Source organism: Puma concolor, chromosome C2 (genome assembly GCF_028749965.1).
Source record: "Puma concolor isolate L17-30 chromosome C2, mPumCon1.1.hap2, whole genome shotgun sequence".
NCBI classification, from domain to species: Eukaryota; Metazoa; Chordata; class Mammalia; order Carnivora; family Felidae; genus Puma; species Puma concolor.
In genome coordinates, this window is record NC_141675.1 from 153,972,107 (window position 1) to 153,987,572 (window position 15,466).

The 15,466-nt window shown below is 44.0% G+C and overlaps 1 protein-coding gene across 3 annotated transcripts; it reads right to left on the reverse strand.

Annotated features, from left to right (window-relative positions):
• Window positions 1–146: 146 nt before the first annotated feature.
• Window positions 147–11,044, reverse strand: PSMG1 (proteasome assembly chaperone 1). 3 transcript variants are annotated; one of them, XM_025913337.2, is made up of 7 exons: window positions 10,875–11,044; window positions 9,569–9,675; window positions 7,949–8,100; window positions 6,095–6,157; window positions 3,149–3,347; window positions 2,136–2,272; window positions 147–360 (listed from the first exon to the last, which is right to left on the reverse strand). In XM_025913337.2, the coding sequence occupies exons 1-7, from the start codon at window positions 11,006–11,008 to the stop codon at window positions 286–288; spliced, it is 867 nt and encodes a 288-aa protein (XP_025769122.1). In that variant the 5' UTR covers window positions 11,009–11,044; the 3' UTR covers window positions 147–285. The 3 variants fall into 3 exon arrangements, with proteins under 3 accessions (XP_025769122.1, XP_025769124.1, XP_086532111.1); XM_025913339.2 differs by lacking the exon at window positions 6,095–6,157; XM_086675985.1 differs by lacking the exon at window positions 9,569–9,675 and having other exon boundaries at window positions 10,875–11,013.
• Window positions 11,045–15,466: the final 4,422 nt, after the last annotated feature.

A 15,466-nucleotide genomic window follows, 5' to 3' on the forward strand; every position in this document is an offset into this window, starting at 1 on the left:
ACCTATGTATTAATAAAACCTGTTAGCTGTGGCTTTTTAAAAATCTATATTACTGTAAAATATTCAAATAAAAAACAACACTCCCACCTAGTGGATACAAGAAAACATCTGGCTTATATCACCAAAGAAAGGAACTAAAACTACAATGAATTTAAAATAAGTTTATTCTGTTTGAACACCCTCAAAAGACCCCCTTGGAAAAAAAGGAACCAACAAAACGGGACACGCAGCTCCCTTTAAAGGAACGGGTGGGTAATAACACACTGTACAAAACCACCTCTGGAATCACGTGTAAATGTTACTCTGAATCTCATTTGTTGTCATCAACTTCTTCAGTATCTCTGTGCTCTGGGGAATATTCTGGAAGAAGAGAAAAAAGTTGTTAATACAGGGAGATGGAGAACTCGGTTACAAGGAACCCACCCACTCCAACCCCACAGGCTCAGGACATCAACGGAGCACCTGACCGCGACAGCGCATCTCCGTGTTCCCGCAGAGGAAACATCTAAGCATGTCCTCCCCCTGCCCCAAACCCGCTGGGGGTGCCACAGGGCCTCCACACACACTGGTCCGGCCTCTCTCCCACGGGAGCTCTCTCGCCCCTGCGCCCCCAATTCCAACTCTGCCCCGCCCTCCTCAAAGGTGCCCCGAGCCTGCCCCCTTCTGCACTCCCAGCCACCCCCTGCACACCCCTCTGCACGCTCCTCTGCACGCACCCCTCTGCACACGCCCCCCTGCACACGCCACTACCCACGGGGATCCATCCATCTCTCAGATCCAACCAAAGTGCCAGCCTCACCCCAAACGAGCCTCATCCCCTCCTCCTCTCCCTCCCTCCTTCCCCCTCCCCTGCCCTGACTGGCATCACAGTCGCCTGTGCCACTGCCCCCTCCGCCACCTGCGGGCCAAGGCTGGGCACGACAGCAGGGACAGACCAGCCACGGCCCGCACTCACCAGGCAGTGGGAAGAGCCTATGCGTTCACTACAGACACGAACCGACTATTAGTATGTGCTCTGGAAGTGGTGCTAACTAGAGAACCGCTCATGACTCCCGGTAATTTGAAATTATGCTTGGATTACATTCGTTTTCCGGTTTTATTCCTAATAATTCAACAAACGACCGGGCATCCTCCTACATGCCAGGTACATGACGGGGGGGGGGAGTACCGAAATGGAGAAACGCGGTCCATTCCCACAGAGCTGACCACCTAGCAAGCAAACTAATTTAAGAGCTAACCCCAACAGAACGTGCCCAAAAAGGTGTCTTAACGCCAATGGCCATTCTAGAATAAAACAGGACTTGCACTGTGAACACTGTTGCAGTCTCTTCCCTGTAAGAGAGAAGTTCTTCACCAGGGTCCCTGCACTTTCAGCAAGCCCCTCGGGGACAGGAGGGGGGCGGGGTCCTCAACTACCAGCAACCACAGGCAAACTTGTGCACACGTCCCAGCGCGAACCTTCCTGGGAAAGAGCCCACGACACACGCACCAAGAGCAGCCAGCCCCACGCAAAATTAAGTGAATCAACGGTGATAATCTGATCCCTGCTGTGCTCACGACTGCCTTCTTTTTTATTTATTTAAAAAAAAATTTTTTTTTTTCAACGTTTATTTATTTTTGGGACAGAGAGAGACAGAGCATGAACGGGGGAGGGGCAGAGAGAGAGGGAGACACAGAATCGGAAACAGGCTCCAGGCTCTGAGCCATCAGCCCAGAGCCTGACGCGGGGCTCGAACTCACGGACCGCGAGATCGTGACCTGGCTGAAGTCGGACGCTTAACCGACTGCGCCACCCAGGCGCCCCGTCGACTGCCTTCTTAAACATTACAACCTTCCAAATGAGTTAGTTACAGAAACCTCCTGAACAGTGAAACCATCTTTCTACATAGCCGCCTGGGATTTATATCCATACACTGCAAGGATCTACCATGAGAAAGTGGGAAAACAGTTCTCGAGTTACAGGAGCACATCTAAAAGAGGGTGACGGGCCCACTCAACGTGCCGGACTAGAAAGCTTTATTCTGAGAAAAAAGGATCTCTAAGTGTTGCTTGGGTTTTGCATTGGTACCAGAAATTCACACCTGTTACTAAGTTCGTGGCAACTCAGCTATTAAGTCAGTGAGTGAAAACCTTACCTTAACCAAACCTTTCAAGCTTCTGGAAGAAAGGACAGGCTTAAAAGCTCCAACTGTAATGAGGTCTAACTTCATCACGTCAGTATAGCACAAGTACAGAATCGCAGGGATTTTCCACACTTGGCAGTAACTCAGAACTATGAGTCATACAAGGGAAAAAACCATTGAAGTCTTCTACTATGTGATTTTTAAACTAAACATCTCTATACAAAAAAGTCTACTTTTAAAAACAGTTGTCTCTGTTGCCTCCCTTAATCAAAGTGTTTACTGCCATATTAAACTCCTTACAATGCATATGTTCTTTCAAAGCTAATTTATCTTCCTAAGTAATTTCTTGCGTTTATAAACAGTTTATTTTGCACTTCCTGAAAACAGAGACACATCTTAAGTAACTTCAAGATTAAAATTTTGCTGCATATAATAAATTAAAAGTAAATAATAAATACATAGTGCACAATGTAAAATACTTAGCCACTTATTCTAGTAAACCTAACATTTAACGGGGGGAAAAAACTTTTACTTATTAACAAATAGCAATCATATAACATATCAGCTACTGAAAAGTAACTGACAATCTCATTTTGACACGATGCTAGGGTATAATTAACAACAGGAGTAAAAAATAAAATATTGACAATACTACTACGATTCAGTTTCTGGAGACTTCTATGTCGACAATTAAAACATACTTTACCAACTTTTTGTGCACCAACAATTTACATCTAACACTGGCCTGCATGATGAGTTATCACGGACCAAAAAGACACAGAGCAACTCTGAAGCCTAGCAGTTAATTAAGAACTCTGAGCTGCTCTCGTGTGGGAACTGTGTGTCTGGAAAATGTTAAAACTCACATCAAACACAGCCTACTAGCAACAACAGACATTAAAGACAAACAGCAGAACACTGGTATCAGTCATCATCAAAAACTACTTTAAAAAGACCTCCAACAGTCAAATAACCAATTCAACAATAATAAGCTGTAAAGTAAATATTACAAATTTTAATACCACCTGCGGCAGGAAGATCATGCACAATATTTGGTTGTTCTAGCAGTGAACAGCACGGAGGCTCTTTGAAATTCTCTGTTTTTAGGGCTTTCAGGAAAGGAGAATGGAGGCTGCTGGTAGATTCTGCGGTTTTATAGTCAGTAACATGTCGACACGTGAGCACAGTCACTTGCATGTTCCTCCTTGGACAAGAGCCAAAGACCTAGCAAAAGTGACCCCAAGTTAAAAGACATCTCTAATTTTGTTACGGAATAGAAACATGCCTCTAGCTGTTTACCCAACACCATTCACCGTGCCTTGCGAGGTGGAGGCGTCCACTGAAATACACAGTACGTGCTTTGCTGTCCCCTCACCTGGGCGTGATCTCGGTTCTGTCACGGTCTAGCTTGGTGATTTTCTACGTCACTTTCCTCATCTGTGAACTAAGAACGACAGTACTGCCCACCCACCTGAGGGAACTGCAACCTGTAGTAAATGGAAGTCAGGAACACACCGGCCAGAGCAGCTGCGGGGATAACCAGGACTGGCACGGAGAGTGGACCTGCCACTTGACTATGAGATCTCGACTAAGAGAGGTTATTTCTAAACACGACTTTACTTGCAAGCTACCTTCAGAATAGGAGTCTATCAGCAAAAGGAAGCGATCCCCTTTCTCTAATCCATGTACTGATGTGTTCTAGAACACTTTCTAATGAAGACGTTTCTAAGCTGCAAGTTGTATGCATAATAGTGCTGTATCAGTGCAAATGATTAAGTTCACTATTTCGATTGTAGGCAAGTTTCAATCACTCTAGACCTTTATTTCCTCCCAAGTTTCTATTTCATGAATTTCCAAGGACCCTTCCAGCCTTTAAAATCTATGGTGATGTAAACCCAAAAAAAGCAGCTATTTTTTAAAGAAAAAAAAGGAGACTTTAGGCCACTTTGGAAAATATTTTATGAAAAGAGAATGGCTTTTCAAACAATAACAACAGAACTAAAGATTCTATGTGTCATAAAGGATTTGTAAGCCTAATTTCATCATATCACAAATCTGTAAACAAACAAAAAATAGTTAACACAATATACATCTGTCAGCAGGTATATCCCATTTAAGATACATTACTGGGGTGCCTGGGTGGCTCAGTTGGTTGAGCACCTGACTTCGGCACGGTCATGATTTCATGGTTCATGAGTTCGAGGCCCACATTGGGCTCTGTGCTGACAGCTCAGAGGCTGGAATCTGCTTCAGATTCGGTGTCTCTCTCTGCCCCTGCCCTGCTTGCACTGTCTCTCTCAAAAATAAATTTAAAATTTTTTTAATTAAAAAAAAAGAAAAACAACATTACTCACAAGGCCTAATTTATCATCCTCCCTGTAATACCTATAGTCTGAATTCACACTTGAGCACTCTGTTAGACTATGTGTGATTATTAGGATTTTGTGGCTGACATGAACCAAACAGTAGGGGGACCCAAAGAGTGTCCCGCAGGAAAAAAAAAAAAATACTGATTAAAAAGTTTTTTAAGTCTGGAAGAGAAAAGGTGCTCTGCAGTACAAAAATAATAAAATATTTTTGACGTTAACAGTCATCCTACTTAAATCAAAAAACACGAATTAACACAGCAGTTTCCTGCCCTTCTGAGATCTGAGGAAAGCTAGGGACTCTCTCCCTAGAAAAATAAATATTGGTACAAAACACAAAATCACATACAGGATCATGGGAAGGGTCAAAGACCTTCTTAAATAATTCCTCATTTAATAAAATGTATTTAATAACTTTTAATAAATGTTTCTAAGTATGCCAATCTGGTCTGAAACAGGCATACACCAAATTTCTTATTTCTAATGAATTTAATTTTAACAGCTATACAAAAATATATCTAAGATTTAAGCTGAAATGTTACTAAGATATATATGAGACCTACTTCCTTTAAAAATAATATGCAACTGGGGGCACCTGGGTGGCTCAGTTGGTTAAACATCTGACTCTTGGTTTCGGCTCGGGTCACAATCTCAGTTTGCGGGTTCGAGCCCTGCATTGGGCTCTGCGCTGACAATGCACAGCCTGGTTGGGATTCTCTCTCTCTGCCCGCTCCTCTCTTCTCTCTCTTTCAAAAATAAATTAATTGTTTAAAAATAATAATAATATGCAACTACCAGAATCATGATTATTCTCTAAAACTCCTAAATTCTTTACTGAAAAATGATTTTCTTTTTTAATTCTTTTTAACATTTATTTATTTTTGAGAGACAGAGCATGAACGGGGAGGAGCAGAGAGTGAAGGAGACACAGAATCCCAAGCAGGCTCTAAGCTCTGAGCTGTCAGCACAGCGCCCGACGCAGGGCTCGAATCCACGAACCATGAGATCATGACCTGAGCCGAAGTCCGACGCTTAAACGACCGAGCCAACCAGGTGCCCCTGAAAAATGTTTTATTGGGCACATACTATGTGCACAATTTTCCCACAAAATGAAGCCTCAATTAATTTATCCTAATGCTAAGAAAAACGGATGTAATATCTTGGAATTTGGAGCAAGCAGCAGCTGGGTGCTAACCCCCTGAATCCAGCTCACACCCATTTCCTGCCTCCCAACTCGGGGCATCTCCAGCCAACACTGTCAGCACTGCTGACAGTTTTCTGCCCCTGGCCATGACCCGGTTCCGTTTCTTGTCAGTAGCCTGTTTCTCTTTCGAAGGTCACAATACGGTGGATGGGAAGAATCACAAGATGCTTTAGGCTTCTGTGACCCACAATCTTCAGCACATTGCTGATTACATTTGTTAAATGAGTGTTTATTCTTCGAATTTTGTAATAGATTGCTACAATATCTTTTAGAAAAAAAAAACAACAACAAAGACTTCTCCTGTTCCAGTACTTAGCTATGTAGGTTCAAGCGTCAAGATACAGAACGCCTAAGAAACGTCACTCGGTGTGACCACAGGCCAGCCTTCACTTCTCTCTTACCTTGTCCAGCCACTGATACTGCTGGTCTTCAGCAACATAGCAGCTGCACTGACAGAGCAAGACCTGGAAAATCACATTCCAAGTATTCTGTCAGGTCAAACGACTTGTACACACACCCCAAACTATCATTTACATTACCATTTGAATCCTAATATAACCTTTAGACAACACGTGTCTTTCTGCACTGCTATTGGCTTACTCATTTATCTTTAAAATTTAAGAATCAAGCCACTGCTGGCACTTAACACGAGAATAAGGTACGCAGCGACAGAGTGACCGCAAGAGCTCGCACCGGAGACCCTGAAGATACTACCAGTAAATGCTGCCAGCATCTTCTTTACAGCACAGGCATTATCAGTCCTGTTGCCCTTCTGGGGGGGTCACACACCAAGAAGACCGAATGCAAAATAAACGTAAACACTATAAAATGTAAGCATTACACAAACACTAGGAGCTATCAGAGTGAATGATAGCCTGACAGCACCTCAGCCCAAATGGCATTCTAGAACGGTTCCGGTGCCTGTGAAGATGGTATTATTTTAGAAACCAAGTTCCAAACCATATGGTCAAAATGAAGTAATCTGTAATGACCCCATGCCATAAAATGATGGATTCTTGATTATTAATACTCATGGAATGATATTATCCGCTGAACTCAACAACATCCATTAAAATATTGCCAGAAATGCTGACACTTAATTACCCAAGGGAAGCACGGGGGGGGGGGGGGGGGGGGGGGGCGGGCGGGAAACGGTGCCTGGCGATAGGGGAAAAGACAAAGACTGGATACATAATGAACTACACACGCAGGTTCTGCATAATCAAGAGAGAGCTGAGTGATAAATGGTACGACCAGACGAAGGGACAGAAATTTCTCCTACCTGACCTTCACAACCCATTCTAAAGTGAAATATTTCCAACTAAAGATCAAATCGAAAACATGCTTAGTTTCGTTATTTCCTATAAATGCTGGATGTGTATAAAAATCCTCACAAACTTAAATGGCTTTGGATTACATGTTAAAAAAAAACACAGTTAACTATTACAAAATCAAACTTTACATTTTAAAAGGCTAACATGTGGAACCCTTACCTTTTGAAAGAAGCCACATTCTAATATTTTAGAATTAGTGACTTCTTCCATTGTTTGGGACCCCTGCCCTGGCCCTTGTTCAAGTGTTCAGCAGCTGTGGAACGGGACTCTGTCAGACAAGCAGGTGGGGACACACGTCACCTGCCTGGCCACCTCATCTGCCTGATTCATCGCTCAAACTGCCCACTGGGCCGTGTCCTCTGAATGGACCCAAGATTAGGATTCAAATGCACAGGACACGAGGAAATTCCTTAGCATCAGCTCCAGAATGACTTTTCGGACTTAACAAATCAGGACAAATCAGGACAGGGGAGAAGCTCGATGTCCAGAGAATTGTGCTGAGAACGCATACAGCTTCCATTTGTTCAGCAAACGTTAATGGAGCTTCCAGCATGAACCAGGCATTTGCTGAACACTGGGTACACAGCAACAAAGGACAACCCCCTGCTTTCTCAGAGTGAACACGGTTTTGCACACTTAAGAGTTGCACGCTGAGAGAATTTTGTGAATGAGCGCAAGGTCTGAATGTCTACTGTTTATGGTTTTTTCCTACCAAAGCGATCTCCGAATTTCCTAGGAACTTTATCAACACACTGTATATATCCTGTTGCTATTCACGTAAACAAGAGTGCTTACTAGCACTGCCTACAGGCAGAATTCCTCAGCCCAACAGCAGAGGTAAAGGAACACAGACTTCAAACGGACACCACATGAACAATGCTAAACAACTACTTCTGAAGCATACGAGCAATCCCCACATACCGAGGGATTCGATTTTAGATGATAAAACACACAAAAGGCATCCGTCGGGGAAAGATGTACGGTGTCCGTTGTTCTACACCATTCATTCCAGAGTTTGGCACAACCGACTTCTTCCCAGACTCCTGAATTCATAACAAATGACGACAAAAATGCTGTGAAAAACAATTCACATTGAGTTAGTGCTTGGTTCTGCAAGCTGCATTTTCTACAGTAAAGAACAGTTCCAAGTTACCCTAGAATTCTAGAGCTACAAGAGCCATTAAGACCACTGACCTTACACCACCCTTTTGCAGGAAAGGAAACTGAGGCCTCAGGAAGTTAAAGGCTACTGCCCCCAAATACACATTAGAGGCAGGAACTGAGGACACAGGTTTACTGTCGGACTTTACCTCACACTCACAATGTACCACTTGCGGGAAAATTCCAGGCCAGGAGCATTTTACGTCAATGAGTCCGTAGTTATAGACCATGTACCTAATGATGTCCTCCAAGCACTGGGGCTACCTTACAGGGCAAGGGGTCTACTTCACTGGAGACCCCGAAGGCTCTCCCCCCAGCCTGTGAACTGGCTAAAACTACACAGGTTTGTGCACGTGCACGTGTACATTGTTCTGGACGAACTCTGCTCTGTGCTAACATTAACCTATCAGATGCAGGCATCCATGAACAGGCCTTCAAACTTGAGGGCTCAAAAACGTTAGCAACGGAACGCTCAGAATTGTGAGCGATCATAGTTACTTTTAGGGTTCTCATCGTGCTATCAAGAGCCTGTTAATTCAAACACCATGAAGAACCACTGGTGCAAGGGGGCCATGTACACATGCCACCTCTGTTCCTCCAAGTCGGCCCCACACAGACCCAGGAGTCTAAAGAAATCTGGATACCTCAACACACTATAAACCCAGTTCCCAGAATTTACAACCTCCTGGAGCTAAGAACACTTCTTTTATCAATTTTTTTTTTAATACTTAAAAAAATTTTTTTTTAAATATTTATTTATTTTTGAGACAGAGAGAGACAGAGCATGAACAGGGGAAGGTCAGAGAGAGAGGGAGACACAGAATCTGAAGCAGGCTCCAGGCTCCGAGCTGTCAGCACAGAGCCCGACTCGGGGCTCGAACTCACAAGACCATGAGATCATGACCTGAGCCATAAGGGAAACTCAACCACTGAGCCACCCAGGAGCCCCAAGAACACTTCCTTTAAGTCTTATTGGTGTCACATGAGGAGGCATAGACTTTACTCAGATACAAAGTTACTCTGCTATGACTTTTTCTAAAAAAGTAACAGACAGGGGCGCCTGGGTGGCGCAGTCGGTTAAGCATCCGACTTCAGCCAGGTCATGATCTCACGGTCCGTGAGTTCGAGCCCCGCGTCAGGCTCTGGGCTGATGGCTCAGAGCCTGGAGCCTGTTCCCCATTCTGTGTCTCCCTCTCTCTCTGCCCCTCCCCCGTTCATGCTCTGTCTCTCTCTATCCCAAAAATAAATAAACTTTGAAAAAAAAAAATTAAAAAAAAAAAAAAGTAACAGACATTTGAAATCTTTTATGATGGAAAGCAATAAGTAACTTTGGATTTTGCTCTTTCAACAAAAGGTTCAGTCTAACATATTTCCACTCACCTACTGCATTATTTCCTATAGCAATTATGAACTTGGAGCAAGGATATTTTTCCAGCAGAGAAACTTCCAAAGATGTTTTTGTTTGTCTTCGAAAGAGCCGCACCTCCCTAACACAAGAAACAAAAAACAAAACTAAAACAACTTAAATATACTTAGCACCATATAAGGAGAAAAAGGGTACTATAAATACGTCTTATAATAGGTAACATGCAAACTCTAATTTCATAAAGAATGTAATTACAATTGAAAGGAAACAACAGGTTGGAGCAACAATAACTAACAGATAAAACCACCTGATGCAAAACTCACGGAGAACTCCACAATGAAGATCAGGCTATCCACCTGACCCACTGACCAATCAATCAATCTTAGCATCCCTAAAAGTGGGACGACTGGGTCACAGTCGGCAACAAGAAACACCAAGCACCACTGCGGAAGCATTCTTGCCAGCAAAATATTGAACTTGCACCTGACCACGCCTCTAAAAGGTACATCCATTTACAGGAAAGGCAGGTAATGGACACACACGTTAGATCAGACAAATCCAGAGTGTGGGACACCCTACAGGACACGTCTCTCAGCACGGGTGAGAAGGGGCTGCTCTAAATGATGGGCATCTCAAGAGACAGAAAAGTCCAAAGGTAATGTGTGGACCTTGTCAGGATTTTGATTTACACAAACACACTGTGAACATCATGTTTGAGATTACTGAATAAATCTGATCATGCACGGACTATTAAATGGTAACAGGAATTATTAATTTTGTTAGGGGTTATAACAGCATATGCAAGAAAGTGCCTATATCGTTTGAGGTGCATTCTGAAAAATGTCGAGGTGAAAGGCTATGGTCACTCGGGGTGGCGGGAGATAAATGCGGCAAAATCTTCATTAACTGCTGAATTTACATGACTGGGTAGGGATGAAGGGTCACTTTACTACTTTCTCCAACCTATGTGTGTTTGGAAATAATTGTGTTTTTAAAGAGACAGATCATCCACCTGCTGCCGATACCGATGCTAACGAAGAGTGGGGCGGAGGATAAAGAGGCTTTTGAGAGAGCTGTCTTAAGTCCACGAACCAAACACGCGACGACCGCGGGGCCCAGCGACGGCACCGCAGCCCGGGAACACGTCACGAGTGCTCCCAAGTCCACGCAGAGGGAGGGCCCAGCGAGGCCGCGGTCTGGCTCTGCCGGCCGCGCCGAGGCCCCCCGCTGAACCCCGGGCAGGTTGTGCCGGGCGAGCCCTAGGCAGAGCGGGGCTGCGGACCGGTCGCAAGCCCCAGGGTCCTGCGCCCAGGACCTCACCTCTTCCGCGCCAGCTGCCGCCGCACCTCCCTGTCCTCGGCCGTCTCCCTCCTCTCGTCCTCCTCTTCCTCCTGGTCTTCCGTCCCGGCTCGGCACGGCGCCTTCACCACCTCTCCGAAGAACGTGGCCGCCATACCCACCCCGCCACCTTCCCAGGCTAACCGCGGCGCGCCGGCTCAGCGCATGCGCCCCGCGCCGCCACGCCCCCTGCACCGCCCCCGCGCCCCTGAACTCCGCCCTCACGCCACGCCCCCGCGCACGCGCGCCGGGTGCCTGAGGCCGCGCCAATCCCGAGCGTCTTCTCCCGCAGGTTGTGTCCGCAGCGGCACCGAGAGGCCGGATGACTGCGGGCTAGAGAGGCGAGCCGGCGGCGGGGGCGGGGCCCGCGGCGTGGGGCCTGGGCCGGTGACCGACCCGGGAGAAGCCGGCTCAGCCGCCCTTCCTTCCCTCACCCCGAGTCCGTCTTCCTGGAGGCGCAGCTTTGCCGTATTAAGCACCGGGCTGCGGACCGAGGGCGGGAAGAAATACAGCGCTTCGTGGTGGTATAAAATGCGACTTTTACTCTGGCAATAAGAATTCACACTTCAAAAGCTGATGATTGTCAAGCCGATCTAAAAGAGTTTATGAGAATGCAAAAATAGTTACTTCTTTTTTTAAAACGTGGCCATTTCCAATACAAAATTTATTTTCGCTTTAAGTAGCCTTTCACGAATAAGCAGAGTGTGCAGTTGCTTTCGAGCCGGTTCTCTTTCCTCGGGGCGCGGCGGAGGACCCATCGCCGGACACTGTTCCGGGCGGGCGCGAGGCGCAACTGCGGACACTTTAAGTGACGGGGTCCAGGGTGGCGAGCGACACAGACCCTTCACCTACACGTAGTCGTACTGAAAACACGTGGCACTGCTCACATTTTGGAATGCTGCCGAGAAGCACAGAGTTCAGTACTAGTTTGGGGGCAGGCGGAACCTCTGGAGGTAATCAAACAAATCTCAGGAAGCTGCTAGAAATACCTTGTTTTAAGACGTGGAGAAATACGATCGACAAAAGCATCTACACTGAATCAGTTTTAGCGGTTTTACACATTCCAGCAAAATAAATGTTTGGGTTTTGAAGCAAAATTTGAATATTTCAGTATAAAGAATGACCAAAGTGCTATCCCGTAAGAGCTTGGGAAAGTTTGGGTGTACTTACGGAGTAAGATTACCAATGTGGTATTTTTTTTTAATTTTTTTAAATGTTTATTTATTTTTGAGAGAGACAGAGCATGAGCAGGGGAGGGGCAGAGAGAGAAAGGGAGACACAGAATCTGAAGCAGGCTCCAGGCTCTGAGCTGTCAGCAGAGTCTGATGTGGGACTTGAACTCACAGCCGTGAGATCAGGACCTGGGCTGAAGTCAGACGCCTAACGGACTGAGCCCCCCAGGTGCCCCACCAATGTGGTATTTTTAAGCTGCATTTATACGGGTGGGTTGTTTTAGAGAAGGACTGAATTGCAGAATAAAAAGAATGTTTGGGTATCACTGTGACTTAATCCTTTTGTCCAATAAAGTAACTTGCCATTTTTAACCAGTAAAATTTAAGCTCGATTTGCTTTTACAATTACATTATGAAGAGATCATTTCTAGAAAGCTGATTAAAATTAGGAGTAGGGTAATACATTTGGCCATGGTTTAAATTCTGCATACATTTCAGAGAGTTTTACAATAATGTTAAGTTTTAAACAAATGCTTATTTCATGCAGTTACAATAAATTTAGGCCAAGCACTTTTTAAAAAGGCAAAGATATGTTCAATTTAAATACTAATTCAGCAAAGAGATTCCATTTGGAAAGATCGCTGGTGACACCGTCTCAAGTACTGGCGGAAATTAAGCCCATCAGAGAACATCATAAATTCAAAACAAATTCTTTGATTACACTGAAATTGTCAAGAAATTTTGCATAAAATAGTCTTAACTGAGACTTAAATATTTTCATATTATGGTATTTGTTAAGGATATAACATCCCCAATAAGAAATTTCCACAAAATTAAGGGTAAATATGGGAGCGGAAATAGGTTTAAACAGTTCATTAGCAATCAAAAATCAAACCCCATGCACCTAAAAATATTAGCAATTTATTAGGAATTCTTCCCTTTCTCACCTGTACTAGTAACAAGATACTGGTATCAGTATTTCTGATGAAAGTACACTATAAACAGAGAGCAAAGGACACAGACTCTGTAGGTTAGAAATATTCTGGCTTATGCTAAGAGAGAGGAAAATAAACGACAAAAAGCCTTTTTCTTAAGGAGACATGCAACCACAAACAAATTTCTCAAGTAATCTAGACACTTGGGTCTGTCTGTATAACCAAAATATATGCATTACATTAGTCTTTTAATGAAGATGGAATAGAAACCCATAGGTTTCTATATTTCACCTTTTCAGATTTACACATGCAAATCATATATTAATATTCACAGATATTTTTAAATGGGAAAACAACTTGCTTCTAACAATTCACTTCTCCAATAGCATGTTACTATGTTAAGATTAACAGTGCGTTCATTTAATCTGGTGATCTTAATTTCAACAAATACCTATTAACAACAAATTAAACCTCATCGCAAAGAAATTCTTTATAGTATCAAGATCAGATTTTCTAATCCTAGCAAAGGCCACAATGAAATAGCCCACATGCTGCCAGTAAAGTTTGTTGTGATGAAACTGTAACCAATTTGCTCAAAGTGTTCACACAGTACTGATTTTTAAGGTGCTGAAAAGAAACCTAAGAGGATGTCACTATCATCCAAAAATATGACTGTCTTGATCTTAATCTATACCTTTTATTATTAACTGGTTAAAACTAAGACCTTGCCTCATAATGAGGTACATTTTGGCATCACTGTAAATGCAGTTATGTGAAAGGAAAAGTGAGGAAAAGAAGTTGTGATAGTCACATTCATAGCCTTCATAGAAAAATATATATTCCCTGAATTAGTCACATCAAGTGGTCGCCATTCAGTACGAATTCCAAGATTATAAACAAAATAAGACATTGATGGGTTTTTACTAACTGCGCATTTCCAACACTCCACTTCAGAACTCGATCATCAACCTCCACATCATTCAATCCCCAGGTCCTTCCAGTTTAAGTTGTTTTAGAGTTGTGAGGTTGTGAATTGCAGGGACTGGATCTTACTTAGGTATTTGGTTCGCTCAAAAGTCAAATTGGCTCCATGGTACTTCCTCTTGAAACATGCGTTAATATTTTTTCCCTCTTACTTTAGTAAACACCGTAGCTATGGTGGTCTAAATTTTTATTCTCTAATGCAAAAGGCTTAAAATTAGCATCAGGTTGCGATTTTGACATTTTTTTTTCCAGTCCCTGAAGGTACAGACCCTGTACACTTTCCATTATGTTCCTCTAAGGAACCAAGAGATTTCTTCAAGACCCTTCCTTTCTGAACAGGAATAATCTTGTGACCGGCCATTTGTCCTTTTCTTTCCACCTCTCCACTACGGGCTCCACAATCTATTACACCCCCCAACCCCCGGATTCTCTGTTATGTGTCTCTGTGCAAGAGCCCACTGCAAGGAAGGTTTCCTCCCACTTTGACCCACCGGAGTATGGCTTTTAGAAAATTCCTCAGAGGGGCGCCTGGGTGGCTCAACCGGTTGCTTAAGCGTCCAACTCCGGATCAGGTCATGATCTCGGGGCCTTTGAGTTCGAGCCCCGCGTAGGGATCTGTGCTGACAGCTCTGAGCCTGGAACCTGCTTCGGATTCTGTGTCTCCCTCTCTCTCTGCCCCTCCCCCATTCACACTCTACCTCTCTCTCAAAAATAAACATTAAAAAGAAAAGAAAATTCCTCAGAAAGTGCCAACAAGGGATTAACTTCAAACTAGGAGCAGAATGCAACTGCCAGTTTATTTGTATCTGATTGTGTCCAATCAGATACAATCCCTGATTGAATCCAAATTCAAATCACTCCTACATTTTCCTAGTCATTATTGTGCTTTTTCTTTCCAGGATCTGAACGCCTTAAGAAAAGCGCTGTGCTATTAATACCTTCTGGTTCTTTTTCACTTCCTGAATTTATGCTTGTATCCTCCTCTTTATAAACATTCGGTAACTTTTCCTTAGCCACAGCAGCCGCACTTCGATGGGGCAGTTTTCTGCTGCTCTTTCTAATCCAGACATTTTCTGGTCCTGAAAGCTTTTCCTTTAGATTACTCCTACTTTTATTTTATTTGCAGCCACAGTAGCACATCTACGGGGAACTTTCTCAGGTACCATTTCTGCTTTCAGAATTTCATGAGGCATTTGCACTGCATCCTGATGATGCTGCCTACACGTTCTCACTTTTGTATTGGGTTCTCTGTCTCCGGGAACAGAGTCTGAAAAATGAGTGAAAGTTCACATAAATGCAACCACTTGCAACACAAGACTTTACCGCTGCTTATGTTCCTCAATAACAAATCCCCAGATCGGAAGTTTTAAAACTACTCATTGGGGCACCCGGGTGACTCAGTCGGTTGGGCGTCCGACTTCAGCTCGGTCATGATCTCGTGGTTCGTGAGTTCGAGCCTCGCGTCGGGCTCTGCGCTGACGGC

What these genes read in the sequence shown, in the direction of transcription:
- PSMG1 (XM_025913337.2), bottom strand. Translation starts at nt 11,008, where the DNA reads ATGGCGGCCACGTTCTTCGGAGAGGTGGTGAAGGCGCCGTGCCGAGCC. An exon ending in AGTATCAGTGGCTGGACAAG is followed by an intron (nt 3,348 to 6,094) that starts GTAAGAGAGAAG and finishes CACTTTTGCTAG; the next exon opens with GTCTTTGGCTCTTGTCCAAG. An exon ending in GCATGATCTTCCTGCCGCAG is followed by an intron (nt 2,273 to 3,148) that starts GTGGTATTAAAA and finishes TATGACTCATAG; the next exon opens with TTCTGAGTTACTGCCAAGTG.